At 51.4% G+C, this 17,726-nt stretch overlaps 1 protein-coding gene across 2 annotated transcripts; it reads right to left on the bottom strand.

Annotated features, from left to right (window-relative positions):
• Positions 1–521: 521 nt before the first annotated feature.
• On the bottom strand, positions 522–14,360 carry ELOVL1 (ELOVL fatty acid elongase 1). 2 transcript variants are annotated; one of them, XM_033067083.2, is made up of 8 exons: positions 14,319–14,360; positions 4,078–4,139; positions 3,479–3,669; positions 3,240–3,320; positions 2,974–3,030; positions 2,647–2,752; positions 2,356–2,492; positions 522–1,961 (listed from the first exon to the last, which is right to left on the bottom strand). In XM_033067083.2, the coding sequence occupies exons 2-8, from the start codon at positions 4,121–4,123 to the stop codon at positions 1,707–1,709; spliced, it is 873 nt and encodes a 290-aa protein (XP_032922974.1). In that variant the 5' UTR covers positions 4,124–4,139; positions 14,319–14,360; the 3' UTR covers positions 522–1,706. The 2 variants fall into 2 exon arrangements, with proteins under 2 accessions (XP_032922974.1, XP_032922975.1); XM_033067084.2 differs by lacking the exon at positions 14,319–14,360 and adding an exon at positions 5,954–6,084.
• Positions 14,361–17,726: the final 3,366 nt, after the last annotated feature.

Raw genomic sequence — 17,726 nt, 5'->3', positions numbered from 1 at the left:
CAAAAGCAATGCAGCAACAACATCAACCTTCCTCTAACCAAGCTGAGCTACATTCTGCACAGATCTATGCTGCAGGGGCATTCACAGATGGCAGTTCTTGCTTCAGCAGCTGCTGTAAGCAACAAACTGCTGTTTCCCAAACACAAGTTTCCAAAGCTTCTATTCACTGCTCTGCCATACCTTAAATCCACATGATTTCTGAAAAGCGGCAGTTCTTCCTGGGCAGGTGGCCCAGGGCCCAGCCCACACCCACACTCCACCCCAGCCATTTTTTGACAGGGTGGAGTCACTTTCACAACAGAAGTCTTGACACACGTCCAGCCTGAGCACTGCTCTACCAAAACACTTGGAAACAATCTGCCATCTGCTTCATCAGCACACAACTATCACTCTCGTCCCCCAGCACAAACCTGCTACACCAGCTGCTTCTCCCAGCCCTGCCTCCAACCACCCTGGGCAGGACCAAGCACCTGGAACAGCTTTTGCTTACATTGAGCCAAGAAAACAAGAGGACAGAGCCATTTCTCCTTCTGTTGGTTTATTTGTGATAGAAGAGCAGCCCAATCTGACAGGGCCTGGCTCCTTCACCTCATCCTCAAGGCCATCAGCATGTTTTGGTTACAGCCAGAGCAGGTGACAGGCACCAGGCCAGGAGAGCTGCTGCATTGCCCTGCTGAAGGGCAGAGCACATCTTCACACAGGCCCAGTCAGATCCACAGAGGCAACAGGTGCTCACTCTTGCACCACAGCCTAGCACACTAAAACCACCCTCTACCAGGACTGGTCCCAACCAGGAGAGCCCAGGAGCTGATTTAAGGGGCACTTATTGCTCAAGTCTTGAATTTACAGGAATGGAAGTGGTCCAAGACTAGGTTGAGCTTGGTCACCCCCACTCTGGAGCAAGGCACCAGCTGCCACAGAGGATCAGGTAAGTGTGGCTTAAGCACACACAGAGCACCCAGCCCAGGCACAAGAACAGCAAGGCAGCCTGGGCTAACCATGTGGGGGAAGCCTTTCAGGCTTTCACAGCCCCTTCTATGTATTCGGCACAGGGCGTGTGTACCGTACTGGGCAGGTCTGGGCCCTTAAGTCCCATAAGTACTGCCCCTACGTTCTCCACAGACACCTCGGCACAGATATGCCAGGGCAGGACTCTCAAGGTGGGCACACAGGGACCAGAAGGGACATGCAGCACTGTGGCATGGAACAAAGTGGCACAAGGCATTGTAGAGCAGGAGCACTCACACATGAGCTGGCAGTAACAAGCAGCCAGGGACAAATCTGCTTATCCCCACAAGCTCTTGCGAGACAGGGAAGAGCAGAGGGCACCAGGACAGGAAGCAGTCTCTTCTTTTGGTCCTACTCAGAAGGAAATGGCCCCTAGGCAGAAGAGCCAGATGTAGGCACTTGGGGAAAGTTCCTTTGGAAACACTGGAATGGGATTGCAGTCCCACAGCTGTGATGCAGGCAGCTGCCTCTCTGCTCAGCAACACTGAGAAACAGCACAAGCCCTCCCAGGAGTAGAAGTGGCACATGGCTGCTCAGAGCAGAGGGGCTGAGCATGCAGACAGGGGACAGCAGGACTGGGCACAGGGGTACAACAGTCTGTAGGCACTTGACTTGGCTAGTGGCACCCAGGAGCAGAGGGACAGGTCCCAGCTGCCTCTGCCCCGGGGCTCTCATTGGCTCTGGGAGCACTTTACCCTCTAATTGGCTTTGACCTTGCCATTGGTGACAGTGCCATTTTCATGGATGCTGCTACCGTTGTGCTGGGCTGCTTGTTGAGCCACCCTGGGCAACCGCTTGCCCTTGGTGTAGGACTGGTACCAAAAGTTGGAGAAGAGGATGAAGAAGATGGTCCCATAAATCCAGATAAGGTGAATGAAGATGGGGAACTGGTATTGGCAGTTGGGCATGAAGTAATACTGGGAGATGTGGACGGAGACAATCACAAACTGTGCCTGGGAGCAAGGCAAAGTAAGAACAGGTTATTCATAGGAGCAGGGTCAGGGAACCCACTAGAGACCTTATTTTTAAAGGCAACACCTAGACTCCTTTCCCAGTCTGAAGCAAGAGGTCCCTATGGTGAAGCAGTCAGCAGCAGCTGGAAGAGGCAGGCACCAGTCTCAGAGCAGCATGTCTCTCACCCACCCAACATGCCTGCAGCCCAGGAGCTGAACAGCACCCACACCCCAACCAGGCTATCAGAGGCCCATGGTGGAGCAGAGCTGCTAAAAACTCAGAACAATATATGCTACAGAGGAGACAAATATTGCTACTGGCTGCACCTTTCAAAAGGTAAAAAGGCTGGCCTGCCCGTCACATAAGGCACATGCTTTGCTCACACACACTTACCAGCTGGATGGCTGTGATATGCTTCTTCCACCACAGGTACTTCTGAAAGGCAGGTCCTGCTGCTGAGAGCCCATAGTAGAAATACATGACAACATGCACCATGGAATTGATCATGGCGTGGAATGAGCCCATTCCCCCTGTTAAGATAGATTTTTCTTAGTGTAAGTCAATACTCTACAGCAATCAGCACTACACAGAGCTGCTAAGAGCACAGCAGGGCCAAAACCCCCTTCTCAGAATGCTGGGGTAACCTCACCGCAAATCCATCCACCCAGACAGTTGCCATCTTACCTGGACCAAACTTTGCTCCCCACCACCAGCTCCATGGCAGAACAGAGTGGTGGAAAAGGTGCAGGAATGTGACCTGTTCATTCTTCTTCCGCAGGACAAAGATCACCTGCAATGAAAGCCCAATACATTAAGGACCTGCAGCCCTGGGAGCAGCTAGAGCAGGCTAGGCCACTAATTCAGCATCTGGTCTCAGTAATGCCTCCCTCCACATCCACTGTTACCACCCATTAGGCCACCCCACAGTTTCTAGAGGAGTAGCAAAAGCACCTACCCCAAATACACTGGGCCTCAATTCCCTGTGGTGACAAGGCCTTCTCAGTAACTCACCGTGTCTGTTAGTTCGATGAATTTGGAGAAAACAAAGAGCCAAGCAACACTGACCATCTGTAACAGAACAGGTTAACATTAGAGACTCATCTCAGCCTGAACAAGCTGGGTGACCAAAGGGCTTCATACAGATATACCCTGGCATGAAATCAAGGCCCAGAGACTGCACATTCTCTGCCTCGGGAAAGGCAGTGGTTGTAATCCTGCTGTCCAAACATAAGCACTAAAGACCATCCCCACTTATCAGGAGAGGGATGAGAACTCACCCTGAGGGCCTTGGGGTCCTGTGAGAAGTCCACAGGGTCACATCGCCAGGTGTACCCAGTAAGCCACCCTGCCATCAGGAACTGCAACAAGAGCATCATCAGGGTGAGGCCTAACATCACCCACTGCATATCAAGCTCTGCACAAAGGGCAGGGAACAGCCAGAAAAAGGGCTCCCCATCACCCACACAGCCTGCACACACTGCTTTACACATGCCCGACCAAGCTACTGACAACTCACCTCATAGACTATGTAAAGGGAGAGTCCCACCAGAAAGAAGTTGTATAGCACCATGAACTTCTTCAGGTTTAAAGGCTTCCTGTTAGCCATTAGCCGGGGACCCAAGGATAAGACAAAGTAGACATATCCCAGAAGGATGCCCATCACAAGGAATGGGGACTGCATCAGTGGATAATCAGCGATGCGGGGGTCTGCAGAAAGAGCCACAGTGCAGAGCAGTTAGCATCCTCACCCCAGCCTGCTGCCAGCAGTGCTACTGCCACAGTAGAGGCAAGGGCACAGCAATCCTGTTCTAGGACACAAGTGCAAGTAGGGAAGCAGTCTGGGAGCAGAGGCTGGTGAAATCAGCCAGACTCAGCACAGTACAGCCTGTAGCCATGCTGCACGGCAGCCTGGAGATCTGCCCAGGAGAGCACAAGTGCCCCAACATTATTTGCACAGGCACTGAGCACAAAAACCCCAGAGCTGAATCTGTGTAAGGGCAAAGACAGGATGCAATTAGACCCAGGGATGCTCCAGGGATGACAGACCACCCTCCAGTGCCTCTGGCAGTAAAGCCTGTAGTGCTACCTGTCTGATAGGTGGGCAGAGCCACTCACCTGCTTTCTTCATGAAGTCCTGATACATAGTCACAATCCCCTCCATGGTGGTGGCAGTATCCCTGTGGAAAGAGGCAGGGAAGATCAAGCACCTATTTTTCCAGCAGGGCAGCCTACAGAGCATAGCCCTGCAGATCAGCAAACTCCAAGTCCAATTTTAGACAGTCATGTGTTTGTGCCAGTGTTGCTTTCAGCTGATCACACACCAGCATCCACTTTCCAGCTAAGCCACAGACCTTACTTCTCACAGAGCCTGGCCCTGTTTCCCCAGCTCTGCTGGGAACCCCATCATCCAATGCCAGCAGTCCTTCCAAGACAAGAACCCAGCATTTCAAGCCAGCTAGAAAAGCTTCCAACCTCAGCACTCTATCTCCAGCCCCTTAATCTCGCTCCTGCTGTACAAGCTCAAGTATTACCATCCACAAGCACCAGGACACTGCCACCAGCATTGGCAGCCATAGCTACTCAGCACACGTCTCTCTCTGACCCTGATGCAGGCATACAGGGCGGGCCCACACTCTCCACAGTGCAGTGCCTTTATGATCAGCTTTGGGGTCCTACCAACCTATTCCCACCACAGAAGTAGCATCACTGGCAGGCCCATTACATGAGGAAGGAAATCCATAGATTCAAAAACAAACATCGGTTTCTGGTGTGAAAGTTCCTGGTTTCACATCCTTGCACAGAACCCTCAAGAGAAGAAACTACTACCACATAACCTAGTACCTCAGAGGCCAGGTGCATCCTTCTCAGCAATGGCATTTCCACTCACCTTCAGGACAAGAGAAAGCCCTACAAAGGCTGCAGGGAGAATGACTGGTACTCCCTACACTTGCTCAGCCTCAGTGTGAGCACACACCAGAAAGTGATCTGGGCAGGTGCTCTCCAGAAAAGCAGGAAGGGCCGAGGCTCTTACTGCTTCAGGCAAGTTGGAAACACCCTCACCCATCCCCCTGTGCTCCCAACCTCTCCCCAGCCCACAGGATACCAGAGCAGCAGGAAGGGAGGCAGAGCATAGGCCTGACTCATCCATCTTCGAGGGAGGCATTCCCCACAGCTGCTACCAGACACCCCACCTACCCTTTCCCTCCAAGAAGGTGCACAGGAGTTACTGCCCACACATGGCCTGGGGAAATGGGTCCCCAGCCCAGTCTCCCCAGGAGCTATATTGCTGTCACCAGCAGGAAGCACACGGCCTCCTCTAGGCCAGCAGCGAGGAGGCTGAAGCCAGAGTACCCTTCTTCCCAGTAAGGTCCCCGAGTACTCAGCAGCCACTGCCACCTCAAGCCCTCACCAGCCAACACCAGCACCACTCCTTCAGCTTCACAGCAAGAGGAAGAACTCCATGTCATCCTCACTGTAGGCAGGATGGCAGTAGACACTGCCTGTGCAGAGCTACCAGGCACCTCCATGGCAGGCTTTGCTAGCAGTAATCTTCAGAGGGGCCTGGCACACACTGTTCTGGCTCACCATTCCTTGCAAATCAGTTTGGTGCAGCAGCAGAGCTGGCTCTGTGCCTGCCCAGTCATACCCTCTGCATTCCTCCAGGAGAATGCCACCTAACCTCCCTGCAAGAGCAGTAGGCAGGAAGAAGTCTCCTCCTTCACCTCAATCCTCCAAAAGACCCATTCCACCAAGCAAGACTCCAGAGTAGCCTGCACAGCCATGCAGCCCAAGGACAGAGCCTAATAAGTTTTGCTGTGTTTCAGAACGCACAGAAGGTTGTTCCTTGTGCCACCTCGGAGGCAGATAGAGCAACAGGACAAAGCCCACTTAGGACTGATTCCCCCACACATCAGGAGCACCTCAGCATCAAAATATATGTTCACCCTCCAAACCCAAGGTTTCAAAGGGTTTAATAGCAAGTAGTACTCACTTTAGTATCACTGTGATGCCAGTAATACTTAAGGTTCCGGGCACTGCCAAGATAATCCACTGTCCACACGCAGCAAAGGCCAGCTGAAAGTGTAGCAGGAACTACTGCATCCTTAAGAGACACTCAAGACTCAGCTGTGGGAAATACAGTAAGTACAAGTCTGGAAAGCTGCTGAGCTTTATGTTGCTTTAATGGCTAAGAACAAGCTCCAAACTTGTCTGTCTAGTTTCAGCTTTCAACCACTACATCCAGCTACACCTTTATTTGCTAGATTGAGGAGCCCTCAAGAGTCAGCTCCCAGCAGAGGCACCTGACTATTCAAGGTCTGTGTTTATCTTATCAAGGTGAATGAGTCAGCCTTGCCACAGGTCCAGGGCAGAGACAAAAATCCTGCCAAGTACTTGCCCATTTTGGGCAGGCTAGGATAAGAAGAGAGTGTGAACTGCCTTTGAGCTCAAAGCTACATTTCACACTGCAGCAAAACACTTCAGCTCAGGCACTACAGATCGCTTCACTGATCCTGGGCCAAAGCACACAGTAGCACTGGCCAACTAGGACTCCAGCTCAAAACAATTCAGGGCCCATGACAACTATGGCAGTGCCAAGCAAGCAGTGGGAGAAGCCCATCTCAAACCAGGACTAGCGCAGAAGTCCCCACCAGCATGAAGAGCAACAAGTCTCTTATTGCTGTTTTGTGACACACATCCAACACTCCTACAGCCTCACATGCCACAGGAAGTTGGGAGGCATTGGACTTGTCCTGAACACAGGCTCTGGGCAAGCACCAAGACATCTACCAGGACAGAAACAGTAGAATTATGCTATGGGCCTTTATGGAAAGTTATAAGTTTTCCTCAGTTTCTCTTGGCAGAACAACATCCTGCCAAATGAAACTAACAGACCAACCACATCTCCAGTGAAACCCTGAGGTCTTCAGGTCTTGGCAAGACCTGGCATCTATTCACACTGGCATGCTACATGATCCTGCATCAAAGAAGCCAAAGTATGCCTTGCTCAGTAAGCAGATGCAGGTCTGTCTTGCCCTCCTCTGTCCCTCAAGGAGCAGCCACTGGCCTTGGGGTGTTGACAGTTGAACAGCAAAGTGGGAGTTGCAGGGCAGGCCCAAGAGTTACCTTAACTAGGCAGGGGGATGTGAAGGGCACTGGCCTGCTTAAACCATGGCTGCTCCAAGCCAGCCTTTCTGCTGCAGGCAGGGGTTTTCCAGCACAGAGCATCAACTGTCCAGGAACCTGAACTCTCCTCTGTGCACAACACCCCTCTGCACTTGGAGAGGAGCTCACCATCCAGACAGGCATTTGATCTTACCCTTACTGCACTCCACATCACATACTGGAGGCTCAGTGGTGGGATATGTCCTCTCTGCACATGGGGGACACTTACTTTCCCCTGACTCCTCATAAGTCCTGACCTTCTTAGACAAGGAGTTGTAAGGAGATGAGGAACCCAAAGCTGAGCCTTGAACAGCTGAAGATAAATAGGTCCAAGCATCCCAAATGAGCAGGAACCCTAGGGGCCCAAACACACCCTGCGTGATACAGAGAAACCTTGCAACACATCTTCTATCTCTCAGCAACAGGGAGTCACTTCCCCATGTCAGAGAAAAAGTTCTCACTATTTGCAAACTAGAGTATCAGGTCACAATCTGCTCCAGTAACCAACATCAAGGATTAAATACTTGCTTACACCAAGCAATGTGTACACTGCATATTTCCAGCAAGCTATACAGCTAATTAGTGCAACTTCAGCAACAACAGCAAGGCCTTTTATGACCAACCTCAGTCAGACCACAGCACTGTCAGAACTATAACACTGACAGAGACTAGAGCTCAACCCAGTTAGCTTTGTTAACAGCCTTGCAAGGCACACATCTCCCCACACGACAACTACCTGCAAGAAACAGACTCTGCCCCAGACATTGAGCACTCCTACCCCTCAGCATTCAGGTCAGAAATCAGTCCTATAATAAGTGCAAAAGCAAACACCCTCATCTCCCTACTAGTTTAATTAAAGGCAGCACCAAAACCATCTGGTAGTGGTCACAGAGCTGCCACCCCAGGGAGAGCTGGCACAGGGCCCTTGTTGAACTGGCTAAAGCAGGCCTGGCCCCTGTGGAGTTCCCAGGGAGTAGCAGCCCTCAGAGGTCAGGAGATAATCACTTGGCCAGATGTGAAACTAACTCACATCCCTGTCCTACAGGCTGGCATCAAAACCTGCTGCCTGGTGCAGCTGTGAGCTCCACCACCTCTCAGGAAGAGAGATCTTCCTCCTCCAGCTCCCCACCATAGCACCTGCCCAGTTGCCTGGAGATCCAGAAAGTCACTGTGGGGTCCAGCAAGGCCTGCACACAGCCTCGCATGACTATATTTCCCTGTAGAGGAGTGGAACTGATCAAGCCAGGCTTAGGCTAGGCACAGATAGGAGTGCGTACTGCACACACGAGGCTGGCATCACAAAACATCACCAAGAGCTGACAGACACAACTCCAGAATCTTTCCTGAGCTTATGCTTATCTTGAATCCAGCAAGATGAGGAACATGAAAATTTATCTGCCCCAAAAAACACACGGGCAGCAAGGCAGTCAGAGCAAGACAAGAGGGAAAAGGAGCCCAGCCCACTATAAGCTGCAAACCCCTGTTTCTTATCAGCTCTGCAGGGGGATCACTCTAAGACTGAAATGTACAGTGAAGCATAGAAAACTGAACTGGGATCTCCTCTGCTGCTCTGTGCCCAGTGAAAGGAATAGGGGCTTGTAGCCAGGCAGTACACACTTACTTCACACAGCATCTCCTAACACCAGCTCAAACATATGCAGCAGAGGCCACTGAACAGGAGAGCTGTCTGTATTCAAGTCTGCTTGCATTCCTGCTAATAATTTCAGCCATTCACTGAAAACTCAAGATGGCATTGTCCACATGCTCCTAAAGTCATGTTTTTTCTCAAAAGAAATCAGCCTGAAAACATGCCTGTCAACAGCTCACCAGCCACAGAAGACAAGCCTGGTAGGACTGCCAGAGTTTCTATGTTTTAAGTATGGAAAGCCATACCAACAGATTAGGGCAGAGCAGTAAAGAGCCCTGCTAGCCTGGCACCTCAGCCCTGAGGACTCAGGGCAAACTCTGATTGGAGTTTGAGAACACCCAGTTCCAGAACTCAGTCTACAACATAACTACAAAGACTGCAAGAAAACTTTATGCTAGCACTACCAGGTAAGTCCTCCTATTTGAATCCTATCCATTGGTCACTTCCTCTGGCTCATCTACTTTATGCTGAGTGTCAAAGGACATGGCCAACACCTGGTACCGTATGTTCTATGCCAGCATATTCTGAAGTCAGTACAGGAGGTCTGTGTTCACATAAGGGATGCAAACTCTCAAAGTCGTGATACGTAACAGCTCTTGCAAGAGCTGCCATTGCAACCAGTGTGGGAATCACACTGGCTGGCTGCTGCTCCTGGCACACTGGATCCAAGTGGCAGGAAGTGTCCTGCCTGAAGTTGAGCAGTTTCCTCATCTTCACCAAGCATGTGTTAATACCCTACAACTCTCTCAGTGGCTGCAAAACCCTGAGGCCTTTGGATAGCATCCTACAAACAGATTAAGCTCTCCACTTCCCATGCTCACTGGTAGCAGGGAAAGCAAGAGGAGACTCCCAGATTAGCAGGAAAGCTCTGACTGACAGTCAGTATGGCACCTTACAAGCTTTCAGGGAAAGGAAGACACCCATTGCAATAGGATACTGGTAACCTTGTACAAAATCAAGGCAGATAATCAGATTTCAAGGTCCCATAAGAGCATACCTTGTAGTAAGAGGCTTAATATGCACAGCTGATCTTTTCAGGGGCAGCACCTTCCCAAACTGTTAAGAATAGGTTTACTCTTTATCATAGTCAAAGCTGGTGGCTGCATATTCACAGAACTGATACCAGTAGAGATGAAAGCAGCCAGAGAAAAAAAAAAGACAGAAAAGGCAACATTAGGCAGAAAATCTAACATAGCAAGGAACAGTGGAGTGAAGAACTGAAGTAAGAAAAGAAACAATGTGAGACACAAACAAAAGTGGAAAAGGTATTTCCTTTCTGAGCTAACCATATTGATGTATGTCACTCCCTCATACAGCACCAGATGAAGGGGGAAGGTAGAGATGGCTGAGCTCCCTCTTTGAAGTGAAGGCACTCAGCAGCCCTCCAGAGTGCACAGAGCACTCTCAGGAAGGACAGAACTAAGCAGGTGACAGGAGGGCAGGCAAGGCTACATTGAGCAAGACCAACTTCTAACACCTGCATCCAAAATCAGGTCAAGCCTTCTAAATCCACCTAGCAAATAAATAGAGTACCCCTATCTGGAGGCAGGACATGCTGTACCACAGCATTCATCTCTGGTTTTAATCACTATGCAAATGCCTCAATACAAGGCTTCATCTCTATTCTCACAGCCCTGGCTATAATCATGACACAGTAATGATTAGTGTGCTCTGCCCAATTCAGGTCCCTGCATTAATTAGACAAGCACATCAAGACATGATGGACATTAAAATCTACATAGCAAGATGCAGAAAGGAGAGACTCTCAAATCCCCTCCAACAGCTTTATTTGGATTATTCAAGAAGCACAGGTGTGAACCCAGAGCCACTTCTCAACAAGACAAAGGGCCACTGCCTGGAATTTACCATGACAGCAGCTTTGGGTCCTGTACCCTGCACACCAAGAAGGCAGTGCAGTCACAATATTCTTACAAGAGAGCAGGATGTTCTCTGACCATATGCAGATGTCATACTCCTGTAGCACAGTATATACACCTAGAGCTTGATGGTTACCATGTTCAAACAGGTTCACAACCTTCCAAGCACAAAGAAAGTGAAGCACAAAGCCTGGTTACCTCAACACAGGTGTAGATGGAGCACTCAATGTCAGCACACTTGCTTCTACTGCTGTACAGACAGGGAAAGCCTCTTAAGGTTAAGTAGAAGCAGCAGTTACAAAATCTGTGTGTGTATGGAGCAAACCTTAAACTATCAGAGCAAGCTAGCTGATCTGATCCACAGGTAAAGAGCACTCCTTGCAAGACAGCTGGAGAACTTGCTGCCAGTGACAGCTTACTACCCCAAAATGAAGAATTGACCCTATAAAACACTAAGGGAAATCAAGAAACATCAGATCCAGTTACCACCTCCTCCATCATCAAGCCACTAAAGGTTCAGAACGCAGACAACAGCCTGATGGTGGGGAATAGGCTGTGGCGGCTGTAACTTGTCATCTCAGCAACAGCAGCCCCACAACTCCTGCAGGGAAGAGTCCTGGCTCCTGGGGACTGTCTCCTCCCTGTAAGAGCCCAAGCTGCCTCACCTGTTCAACTGGGAGGAACCAGACTTTCCAGCCCAAGTACTCCCACCATCTGACAGCCAGTAAGGCGCACACTACCAGAACTCCAACACAAAAGCACAGAACATCTCTCAGGCCATCACAGGCACCACTCCCAGTGCTCCTTTAAGCATCCCAGTGTTCACTGTGCCATAACCCCCAGCAGAAAGGGAGAATGCATTCACTTGGAACACTCAAGGACAGCACCCAGCCAAGCACCTGCTTTTGACACCAGCGTCAGAGGTTCCTCAGGATGCAAAGCTTTTCTGAATCAAGAGAGAAAGGAGACACTATGCAACTTCAATAAGCTCCCTTATTTTTTATCTCTAACTTACGGTACGAGACACCTCTAGGTCAGAGCTCTTACTCCCAAGTCCCAGTTTTAACAGTGCTTTCTCTCATATTACACTTCTTCCCTGCAAGACCACATAATCATCCCCACGAACAGACTTTCAGGACACAAAAATAATACAACATAAGGCAGGACCACAGAGTCCCAGGCTGTGTGGGTGGCATAGCTTAATCCCTGCAGCAAGATGCAGCAAGTAGATGCTGCAACAGCTGGCATCTTACTGTTTCTCATAGGAATGGGCTGTTAGCAGCAGCTCACACCCATGAGCTAGAGGGGCTTCCTAGGAAAGAGATAAGGCACAGCAGTATCAGCCAAGCCCCAAGGGCTCAGCCAGCTGTTTGACTCTAAACTATCCTCAAGAAGCTGCCCAGCAGGTCTGGTGGGAAGGTCAGCTCCATCCAGCTAGGAATCTGCCCTGGCTGCATTCTGGTAGAAGAGAAGGTGGTCAATTTGGGACAGCACAGTGGGATGGATGCCCTGCTGCACAGGCAATCCTGGCCTTCAGGAGGGGAACACATGCTCTGAGGAAATGCACTAGCAGGTACAGCGTCCTGTGTTATCCCATGCTGCCCAGTGAGCACAGGAAGGGGTATTCACCCCACTTCTCCCTCCCTGCCTTTAGGTCTTCAGAACCAATATGATCAGTCACAGTGAAAGCAGCTGACAGACCCCCTACAGGCTGCAGCCCAGGCTCCGAGGCATAGACTGCCACCCGCAAAGTTTCACCTCTTGTTGCAACGTCTACATATGCTGCCTCATTTAGTCTGTTACAACGTAAAAAAGAAGTAGCTTTCCGAGCTTCCCCTTCGTTACAATAGAGTAACTGGCCCACTTAAAGAGATCTACAGACCAAGCCCTGTACTGACAGTGATTATGGAGCTCGCAGTGGCCCAGGAAGCGCAGCCCCCTGTTCACGACCATAGCAGTGCCAGGTGAGCCCGAGGCCAGGCAACTGCTGCCACCAGGGGGGTGACAGTGACCTCCTCCCTCCTGCCACCGCGTTCCAGAGCGAGGGCCAGCGGGAGGCCAAGCACCTACACGAGCCGGCACTCAAAGCTGACATTGTGTCGCAGCAGCGGGGGAGGCCTGGTACTGCCACCCTGCCCGGAGGAGGAGGGAAGAGCCATCTGAATGGTTACATTGATGCCGAGAGCTGGTTAAAAGAAAGCTCCCCAGCCACCGGGGGCTGCTCGCGCCCCGCTGCAGAGAAGCCGCAGGAGACCACAGCCCTGGGCTGCTCAGAGTACCTGCAGCTCTCAGCCCGGTGCCCAGGGCAGGAGCCGGGCAGCCCCGCTCAGCCCTGCTGCCACCCCTGCGAGTCCCTCTGGCAAAGGCCCCGGCCTCGCTGCCGCCGGAGGGAGCGCCGGGTCCCCCCTGCCTGGGAGGTTCCCGGCCCGGCTCGGGTGTGGCGCGGACGGGCCCGGAAGCGGGGCCGCGGCCCAGCGGGGCCTGCGCGGCGGGGAAGGGCCGCAGCGGGCCAGAGAGGCCCCGCGCCGCCGCCACCACCATGTGTGGGGGTTCAGCCACCTTTCAGCGAGCCTGCGGGGCTGCTCCGCTGCCTGCGGAGCTGGGACAGTCCCGCCAAAAGGCCAGGAAGGCGATGCCGATCTCGTTCCTGAGGCTGCGCAGCCACCGGTCCCTGAGCCGGGAGCGGGCGTACCCTGGGTCGGGCCACCGGCCAGCAGTGGGGAGGCAGCCCCGTCACGGCCGGGACCCAGCGCGGCCTCTGGCAGAGACCTGCGGGGGGGGACAAGCCAGTGTTTGTGCCACGGCGCATAGCCCGGAGGGACAGTTCTTCCCCCCGGGCAGCCGGGAAGGCATCCCAGCCTCGCACAGAAGGGCCGGCTCTGCCCCGAAGGGGAGCAGCCGGCTGCGGAAAGGGAATTGCACCCTTCCCTGGCACCATGGGTGCGCTGGGGCAGCGGCAACAGGCTGTGAGCCATGGAGCAGAGCAGCCCTTACCACAGCCAGGACCCCGCTACTTTTAAGAAAAAAAAAATTCAACAACTCAACTCGGACTCCACTTGTGTCTCTCTGTCTGACACGAGCAGCTTTACACATCTATAGACTTGCCACACGGTACTGCGGTTACCCCCTTTCCGGGGGATGACAGCCTCTACAGCCGCACCCAGCGTGATCACCCGCCAAGGGCACGTCACAGTATCACGACACTCATCCCACCCATCAGGCCACCGCCTCCCCCGACGCGCCCCTCCAGCCCTGAGGTGAGGGGACACCACACGCCTCCTCCCATGGCCACGAGCATCCCAGGTGAGGGAACATGGACATAGACACACACGAGCCGCCTCCAGCAGGCTAGCTAACAGGTGCCAAGCCAGCACATGGCTCCCCGGGGCAGGACCCGACATTCCTGGCAGCAAAGCTTAACCCCCACAAAGCAGCTGAACCCTTCTAAGGCCTCCTCAGTACCCTCCAGCTCTGCAACAACCTTCCGAAACCCCCTCAGCACACCCCAACGACCAGCCTCGACCCTCCGCTAACCTCGGACGCCTTCACCCAAACTCCCCACTCACAGATTCCCCAAAGGACCACTGGAACAGATCAGACAGCCCCAGCCCACCCCCGCCAGAAAAGAACATGCCTCGAACCCGCCACCCACGGCCACCCGCACTCACCGCCAGCCGCACCCCGTTGTACAGCCGCCACGGCCGCCCCAGCCATTAAAGCGAGAAGCCCCGCCCCCTCATCGCTGCCGATTGGCAGAAAGTGCAGAGCTCCGCCCCCAGGGCAGCCGGGGCCAATCGGCGCGTCCGCCGCGTCCCGCCCGTTCCGTGGCCACGCCCTTCGCGGAGCCGTGAGGGGCCGGGGCTGCGGCGGGAGCCGGGCGGGCTCTACCCGCGGGCTGAGCGGTGAAGTGAAAATGGCTGGGGAAGGATGTGGGGTGGGCAAGGGCAGCGTGCGGTGCGGAGGGCTGGCTCGAGAATCGTAGTGACGGCATAAGGGAGACCCGTACAGGTCCGTAAACCAGCAGATCATGGGCTTTTTTCTCCCTCGTGACACCGCAACAGGCACCGGGAACTTTCGGAGACACCGGGCAGAACGCAGAGGCCGACTCTGAGCGCGTGCAGTTTCCAGAGGGTTTCCATCCTGTGGCGCCTGCACAGCCATGCCAACGTGCATCCGAAAAAGTGGCCAGGACTTGACTCGCGCTCGTCTGGGCTGAAGGCTTTTTCAGAACTCACTACTCTAATTGTTAGGAATCATCTTCTCATTTCCAGCTTAATTTGATGCATGGCTGGTTAATAAACATTTGTTGCTATGCCGGTGTTGTAATTTATCTCACCCACGTTCTGCCTTCGTGTTCATGCTACAGTGTATTTTGGAGACTGCAATCAAGTCCCTCTCAGCCATTACAGGCAGGACTAAACAAGTTTTTCCAGCATTTTCTTACTAGCCTGCATACCTGCACCTAATGCCATGGTAGCTCTTTTTGCTGTACTGCTGTTCAGAGTTCCTCTCCTGAAGATAGGTGACCAGGAGCAGTTGCAGTTTTGAGCTCACCTAGTGAGAATTCCCCATCTGGATACAGGCAGGGCTGCATTTGCAGAGGCAGGTAGGTCAGTGCCTCTCCTGGTGACTTTATTGCTCTTTTTTAGTGGTACAGCATTCTTTTACTTTCCTTTACATTGTTAATGCGCTACAACACTCTGATTTCATCAGATTACCCCTTATATTTATGCCAGTCCTTAAGGAAATTAATTTATAAAAATATCCACAAAATACCTCAGTAATAACCTCAATAATAACATGTGTCCTGATATGCTCCCTTTCCTAAGTCTTTGCTGTCATCTTGACCTTAACCTCTCCTTCGCACGTGGAATTCCTGTGTTTGTTTCTGCCCCAACACCTATCACAATTACTAATTGGTCCCAAGGTTCAGAGCTACTTCCCTGGAGTCGTGCAGGGCCTATAGCTTTACAGAAAGGAATTTTTTTTAACTATCAAGTTAATCGATAAAACAAACTCTATTCTATCCTCCATTTCCTGTCTGTGTGCTGTGTTACTCTTTAACTGGATACTGTTAACCCCAGGCTGGCAGAGCCCAAGCAGTCTGGATCACTTTTTCTCCCTTGTTAAGTATAGACATCAGCCCTGTTTGTTACTCTTCATTTTTTTCTTTTTTTGTACTAATTTTATTTTGTAACATTTCTCTATTTTCATTTGATTTGTGATCAAAGTCAGTGGAAACCTTGCCACGAAATTGGAAATCAGTGGGTTCCTTCACACTTCCTAGTACTGGATTATTTTCCACCTTGTATCCTGCATCTCATAGCTTTCTCCAAGCATTCCTTCTCTCCTCTGGATCCACCCTTGCTGGCAGGCTTGTCAGGATCTAACAATGAGGCCCAAATTGCACAGCCCAGCCTCTTCCTGCTATTGGAATTAATTTCCAGGTCACTCTCTTTTCTTCTGCTCTGAACGCAATTTATTTCTCTTCTCTTGGTCCTGGACTCTATTTCTCTGTTGTGTCTGCCACCCCCACCATCATTTCTGTGTCGTATTTGCTCATTCATTTTTCCTTTCTACTGCATCTTCTGCTTTCCTCCTTAATTTTCCAACACATCAAAGAGATTTTACTATTTTATTTCTCCTCCATCAGTTTGTTCTTTTCACAGTCAGTAGCTTTGATGGGCTCCCTTTGTCTGCATGTTGGCCTTTGTTTACTTCTCATGCTTAGTGGGTGTCTGGGCTCCTTGGTGTTCACCCTTCCCACAACATTTGCAGCACTGCAGCAGCCTGGGCAGGAGCTCCAGCTGGAGCAAGGACCCTGCTCTGCAGGGGCACTCTGGCTGCAGGGACACGGATTTGGTGCTGTGCTGTCCAAGGGGGGGATGCAGGGTCCCAGACTAAAATTTGGGGACAGGCCTTCAACAAGGATTTCACTAATCTGCTACACGCTGTGGATCTGGGTTTCTGCCTTCCAGCCTCTTTGGAAGCAGGGTATCACAAGAACACATAGAAAATAAAATCCCTCAGAAATAAAGGAGGTGGGGGAGACAAGTGATGTGACCTGTTGTGTACAGGCTGATCTACCCAAAGCATCTTGGGACAGAATCTTTTATGGATGGATAATCTGCTTCCATCTTGAATTCTGCCCATCTGACCTTAAATCTGGGAGAGAGAAGCTTTCACAGCCAGCCAAGTGTGTCACCCTGACTACAGTCGGGACCACCAGACCAGAGATGATCCTGTCACATGCCTGCACGAGGGAGTCCTGCCTGCACTAGCCGCTCCTGCAGCTGGCAAAGTCCTACAAGTCATTAACTCTTCACCTGCAATTCATGAAACAGCCTGGGCTGCACCAGGCTCCAGTTTGGAAAAGCTGAAGCTCCTTCATCTGTTTCTTATCCTGGAGAACAACACATAGTTTTCACTTCAGCTTTAGTGAGGGTCCTTCTTAGCGTGGGGATCCAATCAGATGGAGGTGGCTGGGAGCCTCTGCATTCCTCCTTTGCACTGTTCCCTCCACCAGTCCTTGTCTTCTTCCTTCTTGCAGAGCCAAGTGCATCTCTCTTTCCCCTCATGGCTCTGCCCTGGTGCAAAAAGCAGGCGTGGGCTAGTGTAACTTGCTGAAGGCACAAGTACAGAAGCCATCTCAGTGCGCACAATTACCAGACTATCAGATGGGACGGTCTGTAAGAACTAAGCAATGAAAAAGGAATGAAGTTCATTGAGAGGTTATGACCTCAGGGATCAGTAATGATAATTTTTTCTGCATGTAATGAGTGATGTTGGTACAGTGTTGCACCTTTTCTGGTGCCAGTCTTGAAGACTGGCTTAGGCTCACCATGCAGCTGGGTGGGGAAAAGGGAGGTTTCAGTATCCTCAGGTGTCAAGTTTCTCAGTTTTCTGAGAATTTAGAAATTCTAAAAATCCTGGTTTCCTGGGGAACTAAAATATCTTTTTGATCATGCCTGGTTTATATAGTAAATTTATATTCTCTTATTCAATTAATTAATAACTACGAATTTATTTTTTAATACATTGATCAATTGAATGGTGAGAGTTTTATTTGGCAAAAA

Source organism: Catharus ustulatus, chromosome 9 (assembly GCF_009819885.2).
Source record: "Catharus ustulatus isolate bCatUst1 chromosome 9, bCatUst1.pri.v2, whole genome shotgun sequence".
Taxonomy (NCBI): domain Eukaryota; kingdom Metazoa; phylum Chordata; class Aves; order Passeriformes; family Turdidae; genus Catharus; species Catharus ustulatus.
Note: the sequence above shows the minus strand (reverse complement) of the source record. Positions and strands in the feature narration are given on the sequence as shown.